Here is a 17,495-nt window from a genome sequence, read left to right on the forward strand (position 1 = left end):
TCCATAGAAATTGATTGCAAAGAAACCTCGATCTGGATGAAAATATATATTCTCTTCCGGATTGGATTCCCTGATAATGACATGCAAACTAAGAATACAAGAGAGCTATGCACAAATATATGGACACGTTAGACCAGAGCGAATCAGTCTTTACCGGTACCTTTGACGCTACCGGTACCCTCAAAAAAGTTCTGAATTTCCAGTAGCAAGAATTTTGCAGAATCAAAACGTACAGCCAGTCATGACACTGACTAAAATCCGTGTTCCCATGGATAAAAAATAATACAGCAAGATTTTAGACGAAATATCAAATTTCATAGAATTCACGCAAAATTTTGAATTAAACAAAAGTAATAGCCTTCTAGCGAAAAAATCAATCTTCAACCACTGAAAATTTCAAAGCAATTGGTCCAGTATTCGAAGAGAAAAGCGACTTTTTAAAAACGTGTCAAAGAACGACAACAACATAATATTGAAACGATCGTTATGTCCACTTCGTGTCCAATGAACATAATTATGGAACTGAAGGTCTCGTTTGTAATGAGGCTGTGGTGTGGATTTGAAGCAGTGTGTGTGTGGGCGGGAAGTTGGCATGCTTTTCGTTAGCCGGAAGGAAACTTCCCATTTGGAATCTTCGATAACGACGACCGAAATCGGTATTTCTGACAAACTAGGAATATAGACCCGACAAGAGAGCTATGCTCAAATATATGGACACGTAGCGGCACCTAACAGCAATAATTTTGACGTCATAGCAAAAAAAAGTAATAGTCTTCTGAAGAAAATTTTTATCTTTAACCACTGAAAATTTCAAAGCAATTGGTCCAGTAATCAAAGAGAAAAGCGATTTCTTCAAAACGTGTCAAAGAACAACAAAACGATCGTTATGTCCAACAAGAGAGCTATGCGCAAATGTATGGACACGTAGAGTCACATGATTTTGATGACGTCATAGCGAAAAAAAAAAGTAATAGCCTTCTGAAGAAAATTTTTATCTTTAACCACTGGAAGTTTCAAAGCAATTGGTCCAGTAATCAAAGAGAAAAGCGATTTCTTCAAAACGTCAAAGAACAACAAAACGATCGTTATGTCCACTAAACGTGTCCAATAAATAGAGCTGGTACGCACACCGAGGATTTCTCGATAATGTAGGAACGATGTCTAACGGCGGGTTCACTCATTTTAGAAAATCATGCAAGGCTTTAGGGATGGGCAGAGATTTTGATTCGAATCCATGCATTCCTTGGACTCGCGATTCGATTTACGCACTTTTTTTATACTTGCCCCGATAAAGCCCTGCACATACCATATCTAGTTATGATCTATGATAAGAGATCTTCAATTGATATTTCCGTCCACATGAGTGAGTAGGCTTACCATACTTCCCGTTTTAGGCAGGACAGTTTCAATTTTTAACGTCATATCCCGACGGACAGCCAAAAGCCAAATATTACCAATTAGCATGTTCTCGTTGCTGTGTAGCGTATTGGTAGATTACTTACTGTGGGAGTGTAGGTGAATGCGTTAGCGGACAATTACTACGATTTGTTACATGTAAGCCCCGTACGCCAAAAGAGTGCTTAACGTTGATATAAATTATTTTATATTTTTCGAACTGAAACCGATATTTAGACAGACAGCGCATGAACTCTCAATGACAATATAGTCACTGAAGATAGCCGGGATGGTTTTAAATGTAGGGCCCTAATGTGAAATCGGTTAATTTAAAGTTGATAAAATCAAAGCTATGGTCTTCGGAAGCGTCCCGCTTTGAGGTGACCAAAATATGGTGCCGCAGTTTTTACCACTTCATGGCAACTCCTGCCACGAGCGTACCACGTCGTCTCCTGCCAGGGTTTTATGGCGCTATTACCGGTATATTCACAAAGTCATGTACAATATTTTAGCTTATCATGCGTAATTATATCTACTTGAACCTAACCCCAAATCCACCCAAACTGCCAACTTACCCAATGTTTATCACCATCAGGGGCAACCCTGCTATTACAGCCGACATGCCGTGGTTACGGTAGCAAAATTGGTGGTATTCGATTTGCTGCCGTTACGACGGCAGCTCGCTGTTGGTTTGTTGCAGCTAAAAAGTCAGTCGCGTTGGGTTTTGTCATAGCGGCAATGGTTTGGAATCCCGCCATGGTTTTGCGGCAGTTCTAGAGGCCACAAAATACTTGAAACTGCAATTGAAAATATGGTAACTCTAATTATGACCGGTGAGCGGATTTAATATTTTAGGAAAATGTTCCCCGTTCCCTCGTTATATAAAAACCATGCAAACCTAAATGCTATAAAAACCTGAACCTGTCATCAGATCAGATCATCGCGGCCATGAATCAAGCCACTGGGTATATTTGTTGAAAAGACTCCCGCAAACGCGGTCGGTCGACTAGTGCGGGGCTGCTAATTGGTGAATTTTGGATCATTGGCCCTCACTTTGGATATCTTATGGAGTGATTGACTTTTATAATTTAATTGCACCTGACTGTATAAAAATAGCTGTGACGCTATAGTTAGGCTTACCATACGTCCCGGTTTAGCCGGGACAGTCCCGGTTTTAGAATGTTTTTCTGTCGTTCCGGCGATAGACCTAAATGTCCCGGTTTTGCAGTATGACATTAATAAATCATTTTTCTATTTGATACTATTACTGATACTTTTAACGGAGGCAGCCGATTTACCACTGATTTGCGTCTCATTTCACTAGCTCAGATAGACAGAAAAAATGTTATGTAATAGTTATGATAATAGGTATATATGAACGAACCATGCGTTAATTTAACACTCAACTGTACTGTCGTTGAATCACCAAAATGTCGGAAACAAAGTGCAACTTTTTTAATGAGTTGAACGATTTCTTTATTTGAAGCAAAGACCAATAGAGGATATTTTAATAAAATTTACAGCTAATTTCGATGCCCGTCATCTACCCACGATGGTATGGAACACGTTTAAAACTATTACTAAGCCCCTGGAATCGTACCAAGGTTGACTTGTCCAATCCGTGCCGTCCCGGTTTTTTGCTTCAGAAATATGGTAAGCCTAGCTATAGTAAATAAAGAGAATAGCGCTCTCTTGATTAGCGAGTAATCATTAACTCGCCGTAGAAGTGCGCGTTTAAAGATTTCTGGAAAGCCCTGACCTCGGTAATTTTGAACTTTTGGTAAAAAAGTTGTTGAGTAGCCGTGGGCTAGTGGATTGTGTGGTGTTATATTTTGTGATGGGGAGCAGTGTTCTCTGAGCATGAAACATCTGGGCCATTCAGAAGTCTTGTACCGAAGCTCTTGGTTTTATTAATTGGGTGTTGTGGATCGAGTTGATCTCTAGCGCAAACAGGTAAAGTGACAAAGATTTCGTGAGCACATTTGAGGTCAGATTTGTGAGCTTCCTCAGTTGGCCGACATGGGGTATTTATATTATTGTTGAGTAGGCTACCAGTCGTGGTACAAAATTCGGCAGTCACAGAAAATATGGCGTTTGGAAAGAGTTTCCAATGAACCGTGAAAAAGCGAGACGCGCTTAATTACGGCAGAATAGCAGAGTTTAAATGCATTCTAAATATATTGAAGCGAATGCCAAATCCATGGATTAATACATAACATCATTTAATATACCATATTGAGATGAAATATCTGAACCCGTTGGCCTCGGAGAAATAAAAAACAATTTTTCTTTAGTGAATAAAATCTTCGATAGTATGTGTACCAGAGGAGTATCAAATTCGATGAAGAGAAGAATTTATCAAGAAAAGTTGAGGAAGCATTGACACAATCCAACCACTTCATCTTGGGTGACCCACAAACTTGGGTGGTTCACAAACCTGTGGCTACAGGCTGCTCAACAGAACCATCCAGTAATCGTCGCGATTACATGCCGGGTGCGGCCAGCACTTGTTAACCTAACCTTTTGTACGTTATGTTAGGTTTGATTCAAAAGGCATGTCCATACGCCTTTTCCCGCACAAGAATACAGTTATTTGCCTTATTTACCGTCAAATCCGACGACCCCTATCAACCATTTGCAAGTCAGCTTTTCACCTCTCCTGGGTTAGTAGCGGCAAACGTTGAGAGCATAATGATAGGCAGAAACTGAATGAGTATAGAACAATTTGAATAAATGAAATATTTTCGTAACAATCATACAATGCCTTCACTTTGATGCGCGTCTTTGGGCTACTAATGCTAAATAGTTCCCATGCGCAATTTTGTATGTTGGGAACACATATTAATTCTGTATGTAATGTAAAACTATCCAGAGACAACGTGTGTTGCGTTTAGCTGCAATTGAGCTTTTTGTGTTGAATTGGCCAGACTCATTGATCGTTGTGTAGTTCAGTGGTACCGTACATAATGGACAGTTGGGGTGCATGTGGCCTTTCTCAACATACGCTTGATATTGTGAGAAATCAAGGATTCAAGAAGATGACTCCAGTTCAGGTGAGTTTTATACCGGTACCGGTGTGTTGATAGGTATACGATATATATTGCATTAGTCAATATTGAACCGTTTTATCTGCAAGTCCGTAATAGTATTCAATTGGTTTAGTTCATCAGTTGGTTTTTGAATCAGTAAATTTATGCACAGATGCAGGTAGTCTAATACTGTTATAAACGACCCTGCAATTGCTTTCCATGTTCCAGGTTCTCTTCTAACTCAGTACCGGTAACTATAACCAGCTAACAATTAGCCACAAATACAGGAATACCAGATAGGTAGTAAGACGAAAATCTGAAAGTAGACTATGTTTTAGAATCTGTGAACTGAAAGCAGGAAGTTAAACTCTTAAACATGCTTCACGCTATTACAAACACAACAGCTCTCTGCAATCTCTAAACAATAAAAAATGTTAATATTCAAAATAAGGCGGGCAAGATAAAATCTAACAAATGTTGTTATTTTTAATTAGTTTCATGTCCCCTCACTCAGAAAACCGGAATAATTTCAATTAAAATCCCCTCGCCGTTATGCGATCATTTTTACCAAAATGCTTCTAATATGCTTTGTAGTCACAGAAAACACTTCATTTTTTCATTAACATACTCTACAAATCCATCTCAATCACTTCCCTTAAAATCATGCCGGTACCGTGACCGGAAAACCGTTTATACCGCCTCTACTCTCACCATGTCAGTGGGGCAATTGCGATCAACAACGTATATTTGCGATCACTAAAAATCTCGCCAATCGGAGCGCCGACGTTCCTGTTTTAGACCCAACATAGGTATGGAAAATGTTTGCGAAATCATCTTTTGGGTGTGCTGACGCGAATACTGTCATCCGACAAGCTTATTACATACGTTTTTTTTCAACCGAATCTCACCAACCCAACCCGATTACTGTATTTGATTCTACACGGTACAAATAAAATTGAATAGCATAGCGACTCAACCTTGGTCCATTCGATAAACCGATAATAATACCCCTACTTTTTTTTATTAGTGATTACAATAGGTAGGTACTTAGGACGATGGTTTGTATTCAATCAACATGTGTATACATTTGCAGTATGGCGAACAGATTCCGTGGGTGACTGGAAAAACAGCTTTGTCTTGTCATATGATTAATTACGCACATCTCTTCACCCCATCACGGCGATGTGTACAAAAATCTTAATCTTTCGGTAGAAAGCCGGTATGTTTACATTGCAGAGAACAATGTTATCAAATTTATTTTTGCGCTCAAAATTATCGCTTTACAAATGCCAAGAAGTAGTGTTTTCATACAATTCAATGTGATCAAAGCCCCAAAGATATACTATTTTTGGCTCCGCCGGAAACGCATTGCTGTTCGATATAATGAGAGGCTAAACCTATATTTTCGATGACTCCCAATGTGCTCTGCAAGTAGTCTATGTCAACTCCTAAACTGATGAATTTAAATAATTACAAATGGTGCTCGTAAAAAATTTTTGTTAACAATAATGAAATTTGACATTGGCGCTGATACATTAAGAATCATGAGGTAGGTCAAAAACATTTAAATCAACAAGAAACATTCAGAGCAGACATGGTTGGTGTAACCTATGGCAAATACAGGGCAGGTAAATTTAATTTATTACGTTATTGACCCCTCAGTGATTGTTTATAAATTGATTGTGGGGAAAGGTGTGATCTAATTTCGGAAATCTACATATCATGCAATATTTTTAAAACGAATAATGTGAAAAATAAGAGCTTTATTATATTCTGGAGTTTTCTTGATACGTTGTCTACACCATTCGAAGTAAATGGGCTTTCACTCGGGTCTCGATCTTACATTTTTGCTTGATCGTAAATGTGACCAAAGTGGAAATCGCGAGCGCCCTTTTTCACACGTGGAATTATCTGCGATGCAATAAAGATAGAGACTCATTACTCCGGCGACGAATAGGAGAGAATATAAGTTGTTCCCACTCCAATTTTCACGGCTCTATCTTTATTTTAACCTCCCCATATGCTTCCGTTCTTTCTGAAATAGAAAAAGAGGTTTCGTGCTCTGAAATTGGTCATTTTCGACCACTAGTGGCGTTTTGACCCAGAAAAATCTCATTTTTGGACGAAATTTGACGAGAAGCGAGCTGTGGGTAGGCGAGTAGGTATGGATTATGTATACCGAGCGGGAATCTATCACTATTTCTAGTTTGGCCAAAACAGGACGCAGAAAGGCAGTGATCGTAAATGTGACGGGAACGCATATCGGGGAGGGGACTCTAACTAGAGCTTTATTCCTAATAAATGTACTGAAAAATATTCTTTAAATTTTGATTCATTTATTTTTAGACGGCAACAATTCCTTTATTTCTGAGGAATAAAGATGTCGCAGTTGAAGCAGTTACAGGAAGTGGAAAAACTCTTGCGTTTGTAATTCCCATGATTGAAATGTTGATGAGGAAAACAAAAACAATAAAAAAGCATGAGGTAATGATTCAAATGTTTCAAACCCAGGAAATTTGGAATTGGTATTTTATAAAAACAAGATGCTAATTGGGTACTCCCGAAGTATGTGAACCAAGATGGCGGACACCGGAACATAGAATGTGTACCAGGTCAGGGTTTGGTCATAATTTTATTCCGATTTTTCTCTTTTTAATTCTATTAGGAATTCAAGGACTAGCCAAGTGACTCCCGTAGTATTCGTACCTGAAATTATGGCCCAACTCTAACGTGGTTCACATACTATGTTCCGATGTCTGCCATCTTGGTTCACATACTACGGGAGCATCGCTAATTGTTTATTGTCAAATGAATTTGATGTTAACAAAATTTGAATTAATCTCAGTAATGACTTCTAAATTCTATTCAATCAAAATAATGCACTCCTTATTTAGAAATCTTTGTGGAGTTGCATAACCATTCTCAACATTGCTTATACACATGGCTGCCATAACATCCTTATTTCTAAGATTTGTCCCAAATTTGAGGGTCTTTGTCTTATATATTTTTGTCCTTATTTCTAAGATACATTTTTATTTTGACATGTGTCCCTTCTTTGTCCTTTTTTTTGGGTAGAGGTTCTAATACCAGGCTCTCAAGATTGGTCAATTTGAATGATTGATTTGTTAGAAATGATATTTTACAACCTTATTGATTGTTACGCGCATTCCTTACGTAATTACAATAAATTAGTTGACTGTTGAAACAATGACAAAACAATAGCCCATCGGCCAAAATAAGTTTGTGTAACTTGAATCAAAATACAACTTAAAAGTGAGATGGAACAGATTGTTTCTAAGAATAAAGAACTGCTGGAGCAAATTCTTTCTAGTGCAAAGTATGATTAGACATTGACACACTGGCAAGAATACATTTTGTTTATTACATTTCGTTCTTTGTTATTCCAGAATTCTCCATTTTAAATTTGTGTATATCAAGGAGTATTTCAATAAACTATCTGGTATCTATTATTATGTTTCCCTGATGTCCTTATTTTTGGGTTCATGTCGATGGCATCGCTGCTTATACATCATATGTTTTGTTTCTCCAAGTTTGTTGTTAAAGTTGGAGACAAAATCACCATCAACCTAGCGTAGCCTGAGTTCTTTTTTTAGGCTTAAATATTATAATTTAGTTGTCTTTTTCATTCCGTAGAAAACCCTAATTGATGCAATTCTTCTATATATTATTTGTATTACAGGTATTTTCAATCATAATTAGTCCAACTCGAGAACTTGCGAGTCAAATTTCTGAAGTAGTTTCTGATTTTTTGACTGGAGAAGATGCCGGAGGTCTTTCACACATGTTGTTGATCGGTGGAAGGGGGGAAATGACGAGAGATATTGAGAGTTTTGAAGAAAATGGTATGGAGCTAATTCTACTCTGATAATGATGAAACCTGGAACATGAAAAATACACTTATATACTACGTTATTACCAGTGGTGGGCTTCAAATTTTTTGTCAGTCGGTTCTTTCACAAAAGTCATATTTTAGCCGTTTTTGTTACAAACAGAACATTGACAGTAACCAGTAATGCTAACCGGTTTGCTGATCTCATAAAATTTCGTGAGACGATTCTAAATATTTTTATTTTTAATTAGTTTCACGCCCCCTTAAAAAATCGCCCGCACCCCATCATTTGAGAACTACTGCATTAGTATATAGAGAGCTTTTAATAACATGCTGGAGGGTTATTATCCTGTATTCCTGTTACTGTGTGTCTATTAATTTTCTAAGCTGTTTTCTCTTTATGGAGCAAAAGTAAGATAGAACCGTTATTGGTATTTTTGTTATTCTGTTGATTTATAATTATGTTTTAAATCTTTTTTTGTTTCAGGTGCTCACATATTGGTCGGAACACCTGGCAGAATCAACAGTGCGTTTGAAACATCAAAATTATTTTGTTCCGCTGTTCGTTCGTTAGAAATCTTGATATTAGACGAAGCGGACAGATTACTTGATCTTGGTTTCCACCAATCACTGAGTTCTATTCTAAGGTGAGATATCTTTAAAAATGAATATTCAGTGCAATTCTATTTAAAACTGACTGGCCCTAAAATTTTGCTGGTATTGTGATGACACATTTGACGTTTAGGTCCCTAGATTTCATCCTTGCCTTTGTTTTTTATCCATGGAGGGAGATAAGACGACTTAATCATATGACAAACCATGTCTGCTCATTCAGTTACCAGTGCATGTTGGGTATGGGATTGGTTAGCCAGTTACTTGTTTCAGATGAATGAACATGCTTGATGGTGGAGAAAGCCGTGATCGTATAGCAGTTACTGAACCATCCCAGGGCATTGAGTCCAGCAATTCTCTTGACTCCTCCTCATAGTTATCTCTTACGGGATTCTAACCTGCGAACCCATGCAGGGTAATCAGATGTGCGATGGCGAGTGTATTTCTAACGCTTAGCACGATGCGTAAACTGCCGTCTATCTGATGACATTTCGTGTTGGTTCAAGTCAGTATTTTTGTTCTTCTCAGTCATTTACCAAAGCAAAGGCGAACTGGACTATTCAGCGCAACACAGACAGAAGAAACTGAAAAACTAATAAAGGCTGGACTGAGAAATCCTGTCAAAATCACAGTCAAACAGGTGATTAAAGTTGTTGTATTCTCGCATTAACAAATGATTTGGATCAAGGATTATAAGCGAATGGGAATCTAGGCTCAATGATATGTTAGAAAAAGTTGAAATTGTTAAGCATAATATGCTAAGAGTGTGAGTTCATGGTTCATTTCGCACTTGAATTGACGTGTTGTTAGTTTCGGTTCAAAAGATTTAAGTAAGTCTGTAATTGTACAATAAACATTGTCCAAAGCTGTCATGAAAATGATCAGATGATTCCTTTAATGATATGGATATTGCATGTACCAGAGGGAGAAGACAGGTATACCCAGCTATTTTAGGTTTGCAAGGTAAACATCTTTGAGCCCAAACCCTTACATGCCAACTTATCCAAAGTTTATTAATGAATTCGGCAGGCTAAGCTGAACCCCATTCTATTGCGTATGGAAAGTTGAACTCAAAATTTATTCTCATTGTTCAACTGGATGAAGGGCAATGGTTTCTTTGAAATTTGCTCAGAGCAAGATCAGACGCGCTGACTCAGAAACAAACAATCTTTCAGTAGAGTTATGGTTGACCACTGTAGTGCCAACGAAAAAGAAAAGAGCCACCGTGGATACTGGCTATAATGCTTTATAGTACTCAAACAAATAATAATTGTCACAAGACTTGGAGCAATTCAGGTCAATACAAAACAACTACAAATGTTGTAGTACGTGTATATATTATATAGGTATTTACTTATCGATCTTAAGATCGGTAAGTATGTTGATAGGTATTTGTTTGTCTGTGTGTTAGATGCACGCGATATCTCACGGAAGCGAGGTTGAATCTGCTCCAAATTTTGCATGTGCATTCATCATAGCTCGGATCAGAAGCTTATTGATTTTTGATGGATTATGTCTTATAATTAGCGAGTTATTAATTAATTAGTGATGGGACACACGGTGTCACTATGTAGTAAGACCACTGTTTTGGGGGATCCCGTAACCTTTGATCGATAAGACTTCAGTTTCTTACCGATATTTTAGTTATACTATTATTCTATATATATATATTTCAGAAAATATCAACTACTGAAGATGCCTGCGTGCGAACGCCCACTACTTTGAAAAATTATTATGTCATCTGCACTGCTAAAGAAAAATTCAACAAATTGATGACATTCCTAAAATCTCACAAAAATGAAAAGCACATCGTATTTTTTTCTACTTGTGCATCTGTGGATTATTTTGGGAGAGCAGTGAAAGGTGTGTTTACATGTTTTATATAACATATTAATGTACAGTATTTTCAGACTAATAAGCCGACTTGGCGAATGAGCCAAAGCCAATTATAGCACTAAAAATGAGGTAGAAAAAAGAAAAATAAGCGAACTGACTAATAAGCCAACCCCAGAAAACTGGGCCAAAAAATTGGGTCCAGGACTCCAGAACATCAGATAATTTGCCAAAAATGGTAATGTAGTATAAGAGTTCCATGGGAGGGGGGGGGGGAGGATCATGCTGCCGAGCCCCTGAGTCAATCTTCTCACTGGTTATGTTGCACTTACTGCTTCTAAGAGATCTTGAACCTAAGTCCAATGCTTTAATCACTACATCAACATTAGTTTTCACCGGATTGAGAGAGATATGCTGGATTAAAAATATATGCGCCATGTCTAGGCATATTTTTTTATATGGAAATTGCTGAATTGAAGATTTTAGTTCCAGTTTTTTTTTTCTGATTCAGAATTCATGAAAGGCATGACAGAAGTATCATTAATTCATGGAAAAATCAAAAAGAAACGTTTGAAAATTTTTAGCGATTTCAGAGATAAGAAAAGGTTAGAGACTACATAATTATTGTTTGGTAGTGCTCTGCACAATGGGCTACTCTGTTGTTACTTGATAGGTATTTGTCTGTTTGTTAGTTTGTCTGTTAGACACTATAATATTAATATTTTTATCAATCTTCAAATGTTATATTATGAAGCTCACGCCTCATTATGCCTTTAGACCAGTGAGTTTTATTCAATTTGGATATTTTATAATATTCAATGGCGTTCCCCAATATCTAAACCCCCAAAAACTAGCCCCATGTTATTCCACATTCCATAATGTCTTCATACTTTCACAACTTACAGTGGGATCCTCATTTGCACGGATGTGATGGCACGAGGAGTTGACATCCCAGAAGTTCACTGGGTTTTGCAGTTCGATCCTCCGAGCAATGCAAGGTAGGATGCTTAATTGATGGTTCCATTACATTTGAACCCACGACAATTGCACCTGCATACTATTGCACCTATGGATTTTTTTTGTTTTGTTTATGAATAGTTAAACCCATAGTAACCCTAACTCATGGGTTTTACCACCCACATATAGATTGAAACCACGGATATACACATGGGTTCAAATGTACAGTCACCTCAATTGATACTGGGCATTTCCTGGCTAGCCATCAATAATTCTTTTGCCAAATGAATCTAGCGAAATAGATCGAAATGCGCGCTTATATGCTTTGGATAACTTTGACAACGAAGAACGTTAATAGAGCGATTCTTTATTAAGATATTGTGAGCTACTTTTGTCTGGCTCTGTTTGGAGCAAAAGGCACAAATGAAGCCGTATTATGCGTTATACAAAATAAAAATTTAATGCGTGAAATGTTGTTCGAAAGAATTCAGATATATCAAATTCACTACCAAATAGCATTCCTCCTTATCGTATTGTTATCACTTGCTACATACATTTGGAAATCTTGACGTGTAGGGCACCGCTTTAATTTTTTCCAGAATCGGCAATGCTCATCATTGCTTTAATGAGCAAATACTGGTAAAAAAACTAAACAATCATTCTGTTGATAGTTGACGAACTTTTATTCTGTTACAATTTTTTTTTCAGTGCTTTTGTGCATCGATGTGGTAGAACAGCCAGAATCGGTCGAAAAGGAAATGCTTTGATATTTTTGTTAGAAAACGAACAATCATATGTTGAATTTATGCAAATTAATCAAAAAGCACCAATTTTTGTGAGTTCTCTATTTTTAGTGTTTTTAATTTATGAGTGTTTTGAATTTAAAAGTAATGAAAATAATGAATAGGGAAGGTTTCATGGTTTTTTAGATACATTTTCTAACTTGTGATTTTAGGTGGTGGAGCATTCGGCCCAACTATATTGTTGTTGCAGGGTAACCCTTACTTTTGAACCATGTGCTTAAGATTTCACCCAGCAATATTGAATTTCCACATTGAACCTCTCAAAATATTAATCCTTGTTTATAATTCTTGAGACTTCCTGTTCATAGCTTTGTTTGAAGTGAGAGAACTTCAGGGACCTGCCCAAATCAAGAGTTTTTCAACTTGACTTTATTTTTTCACATCTCTGATTATTCACATGCTGTGAAGTATCTGCCCATCATTTTATTCCAGGAATACAAAGAGCCAGAATCTTCTGATTCCAACGTTGAATATTTACAAAAATTAGCGAATTTATCGATGTCAGATCGAGCAATGATGGAACGTGGGACGAGAGCTTTTGTCTCTTTCATTCAATCTTATGCAAAACACGAATGCAGCTTGATATTCAGATTGAAAGGTGAGAAAAGTCGGAAAGGATGTTTCTTCGAGCATCGATTTCCTTGTTTATATTGCAACAATTTTTGTAAGTGCGAGTTTGTGAGCGCCAACTTATTTTATAGAGGTCAAGGGTCAGGGAAACGTCTATAGGGGGTAGATCCATGGCTTTCTAAATTCTCTCAACACTTGGGGTTTTGCATTTAACACATTTCAATGAGTTATTTGGCATGTCAAAAATAAATTTGATTTCACAATATTTTTGAGAAAAATTTTCCTGGCATGAGCGCCATGGAAGAAATTCATTATGTTTGCTGAAAAGCACACTTCGTCTATTTTCAGACAAGTGTATGCTGGGCTGCTGGCCTTTTTGCGCCAGCCTTGTCAAGTAAGTATCTTGTCAAGTAAACACAAATTCCTTGTATATTTTGGACTTATGATGTAGTAAAATATACATACGCAACATGATACGTTTGCCACGATTGCGAAGTTCTTAAGATATTTTGGTATCTAAATCAATGTATTTCCTTCTAGATATCAATCTTGGAGAACTAGCTTCTGGTTTTGCACTTTTACAACTTCCTAGAATGCCAGAGTTGAAAGGTCGTAAAATCATAAACTTTGACCCTCCAGATGTCAAGATTTCTGGAATCAAATACAAGTCAGTATTAATAGCTTGTTTTAAATATTATTGTAGGTATTTGTCTTACTGATTGCCTAGAGTTGACATGGGCAAACTACGGCCCGCGGTCGACTTCGGCCCGTTTGGTGATTCAATCTGGCCCGTCTGATGCTGCCATAAATTTCTACTTTCAACCTACATAGTTGTTGTTATTGAAATTCCAAATATGTTTTGACAATTGCCACTACCAAATTAAACCAAATTTTGATGTTTCAGCTAAAAAATAGGTCAAGGAATTTATTGAGTTTTTAGTTTTGGCAGGAGGCTTATTGTTTCTACTTACTTTTTTTTTTTGTAACACTGTAAATATTGTTCATAAAATGTAATTTTTTACGTTACACTTTTATGTAGATGTATCGGAAAAATTTGGCTTACCCCTGGTCTGGAGCCTTGTTCAAAGGAAACATTGTTTAAAAACTAAGGATGCCTTTCCATTGAATCAAAATTCAATCTGAATTCTATGAAGTGAAGTTTTTCATTTGTGAATTCACTTGCATGTTTTTATTTTTTCAGGGGTATATTACTATTTATACACCGTCTGTGTTTCCCAACCTATGAGCTGTGACCCAAAGCTGGGTCGTCTTAATTCGCCTTGGGTCCCTTTCCACAAAACTCAAAAATTATGGATTTTATTTTCTAGTCAATTTTATTGTTTATTATCTGGTATTGAAGTGTTGCTTGATAGTAATTGCATATATGGAAAGTATCACAGCGGTAAAACTCAGGAGCATCTATTTTGCTATCTATAAAGCCTTGCACTATTTCAAAAACTCGCTGATAGCAAGCAAACGCAGCTTTTCCATCTTGAAGCACTTTCTCTCAGAAAACAAAATATAAATTTAAAAGTAATATTTGTGATTTGGGGGCAAAAGAAACACTGCCATTCAGTATTTGAGCATATCCTTGGATTGCGAGAAAAAAAATACAAAATTGTCTCGAAAAAGGATTACAGCCCTGGGTTCATGGTATTGAGAGACCCAGCATTCTACTTTCATTTTTTTACCCTGTGCAGTTTATTTGGCGGTGTGTGTACCGGGTTAGGACTTTATTTTTTTCCGGTTTTCCCTATTTTAGTTCTATTAAGAGTTCGGGGACTGTGTGTTAGCCAAGTGAATATCCCCCTGTCCATAGGCTTCAGTCTCTTTAGACAACTTGATGTAAAATAGGCGAACAAAATTAGTTACCTCCATATTGGTACACATACTTCTGGAGCCCCTTTTATTTATCGTCATTTTTTTGTCTTCAGGGACAAAGCGAGAGAGAAACTTCGTCAAATTGAACTCAAGAAGCCAAGAAACAGAGAAATTGAAAATAAAAACAAAAAGAAATTTGTGAATAATAACTCTTGGTCAAAAAATAAAGAACGAATTGAAAAGAAACTTAAAAGGAGAGAATATAAGAGAAAAAGGAAGTTGAAAGAGGCAAATGTGAGTGTTTGAGATTTGTTATATGTCAGTGGTACCAGACCGTGGCTCATGGCCCCACAAGTGGTTGAAAGAACATTGTAACCCCACAATGCTAGATGAAAAACTGATTTTACTTTTCCCTTTACAAGAAAACTCCAGTTTTCACTTTATCGTGCATGAATTGTTTGAACATAATGGGATATTTCACAGGTTTTCATTTTGTTTACATGATTGTTTGAACATAATGGGATTTTGAATCTACCAATCAAAATAACGCTATAAATACCACTAGAATCCCTTTCCTGTGAGTCCTTATTTTCAGTAAACTAGGACAGGACTCATTTAAGAATAATACTCAGAATTTCTGAAAAAAATCATCTCATGTAGTGCAGGGGTGTGCAACCAGCGAGCCAAATGCGACCCACAAGAAAAAATTGTGCGGCTCAAGGAGAAGGGCCAATTTTGAATGAGGTGGGGCCCTGAAAACGAGTTTTAAATATAGTTCTATCTGGTATGTTCGAGTAATTTCAATCTCTTCGCCTATACCCGAGTCTAATTTATTATGTATGCCTATGACGTTACAATGCCTGAACAGCTAGCTTGTGTGATGCAAACAATGCATGTCATAAGATTCATAACCAAACTTTCCGTGCTTGTAACCACTCGAAAGCCTATGTTAAATAAAGGAGAGGCCCACTGTTTCACCCAGTTATTTGTATCTGGCCCTCTGTATTAAAGGTTTCCCACTCCTGATCTTGTGTACTGGATGTCCTGATGTTTCCTGATTTAATATTTTTTCCTAATTTCCAGGAATTCAATGATAAAGAACTAGAAGAATTAGAAGATGATGCCAGATTGGTTAAAAAGTTAAAGAAAGGAAAAGTAAGTTAATTTGATAACGAAGTTTTGATTATTTGATTTATACTTTCCTGATTCAATATGTAGAAGGCACTTGGCAAGCTGATATCATTCTGATGGGTTAAAACTATGGCTGGGCATTTTGAATCGAATAGTAAATCAATCGAATCGGTACAGACTGGAATTTCGAATCGCCGCCATCTTGTTTTTTTCATCTGCCCAAGGTCGAGGTGAATCCCTCGATTTTTTTTTATTGAAGTTGTATTTTTACAATGCAATTCTGACATACGACTCTGTTCTTTTAAGTAATTTATTGATGAAACATGTTTCTTATTGTGTGTGAACACTCAGCAAACTGTCTGGGTGGTAGATTATGTGTTTTCAGTAATTTTTGTTTCTGAAAAATCTTCCAAGTAATCGAGATTCAACACGAAAAAAAGTCGATTTGATTTTGAAATCATCAGAAATTTGAAAATGCCAAGCCCTAGTTAAAAGATAGCAGCATTATAGTTATGAGTTAGTTTTGTTTGTTGAAGTGTAGCAAATCCTTTTATTGTTTTATGAGAAATTCTCTCTTTCTCTTGAAAAGCATCCAGTGATACAAAGAGTCTGTTTAAAAAGTCTTGCTTATTCACACCCATTCATTACGATCCTCGGCGAGGTTTTGGTCGTAAACTCAAGGAACAGACACTAGATATTACTAGCTATAGTGCAGTAGTTCCCAAACTGTGGCCCGCGTAACGATTCAACTTGCCCCACCACTCACAGACACAGTTTAAACATTTACCGTATTCTTTTGTGTGCTAGATATCGCCGATTGTTACATCATTATCACAGTTTGAGCACTTGTATATTCGTAACAATTCAATTATACTGGTATTTCAATTATATATATCTGTACCCTTGTGGGCGTTCCCTTCTCCTGGCCCACGAACATCCTTCTGCTCGGTCAATTAACTTTAGGAACCACTGTTATAGTGTAGACCCCTTCGCTTTGAAGAAAAAGGAAATTGCTACAGTTTCAGATAAAAGTTTTTTTTTACTTTTCAGATTTCTCAGGAAGAATTTGATGAAAAAATGAAAATAGACGAAGTTTGATATTCTACCGACTAACATAGATGATGTATGATCCTATGTAGTGGCTCGCCACTTCATTAGGGCGGTGGTGAAAACAATGGCGTGTCCACGGGCGGCGTTTAAACAGGGGCACAAAACGGCGAAAAGTTTAAATTGTTGAAAACTGATTATAACGGAAACTCATATTTTTTTCTCAAATAATAACATACAAGTATCTCAATTCAATAATAGTCATTATAAATTGTCAACCAACTATCTTGGGGTCACATTTCTAAACTTTGCCATGGGCGCCATTTTATGTAGATATGCCATTGGGTGCAAAGCACCTGGTAATGAACCCCCAAAAGCCAGATTGAAGTTCATGCTTCGATGTATGAAAATTCTGGTACCACAGCGAAGACTTTCATGCAGACTTCT

The 17,495-nt window shown here is 37.0% G+C and overlaps 1 protein-coding gene across 1 annotated transcript; it reads left to right on the forward strand.

Moving 5' to 3' along the window:
• The first annotated feature begins 4,260 nt into the window (after nt 1-4,260).
• On the forward strand, nt 4,261-17,483 carry LOC120344443 (ATP-dependent RNA helicase DDX55-like). Its single transcript, XM_078112360.1, has 14 exons — nt 4,261-4,448; nt 6,771-6,908; nt 8,125-8,287; nt 8,762-8,921; nt 9,415-9,526; nt 10,563-10,749; nt 11,231-11,324; nt 11,625-11,717; nt 12,385-12,511; nt 12,912-13,077; nt 13,590-13,716; nt 14,984-15,164; nt 15,954-16,025; nt 17,052-17,483. The coding sequence occupies exons 1-14, from the start codon at nt 4,362-4,364 to the stop codon at nt 17,097-17,099; spliced, it is 1,755 nt and encodes a 584-aa protein (XP_077968486.1). The 5' UTR covers nt 4,261-4,361; the 3' UTR covers nt 17,100-17,483.
• Nucleotides 17,484-17,495: the final 12 nt, after the last annotated feature.

The sequence above is a fragment of the Styela clava genome, chromosome 5 (genome assembly GCF_964204865.1).
Source record: "Styela clava chromosome 5, kaStyClav1.hap1.2, whole genome shotgun sequence".
NCBI lineage: Eukaryota > Metazoa > Chordata > Ascidiacea > Stolidobranchia > Styelidae > Styela > Styela clava.

What these genes read in the sequence shown, in the direction of transcription:
- LOC120344443 (XM_078112360.1), top strand. Translation starts at nt 4,362, where the DNA reads ATGGACAGTTGGGGTGCATGTGGCCTTTCTCAACATACGCTTGATATT. An exon ending in TGAGAGTTTTGAAGAAAATG is followed by an intron (nt 8,288 to 8,761) that starts GTATGGAGCTAA and finishes TTTTTGTTTCAG; the next exon opens with GTGCTCACATATTGGTCGGA. An exon ending in GATTTCAGAGATAAGAAAAG is followed by an intron (nt 11,325 to 11,624) that starts GTTAGAGACTAC and finishes CACAACTTACAG; the next exon opens with TGGGATCCTCATTTGCACGG.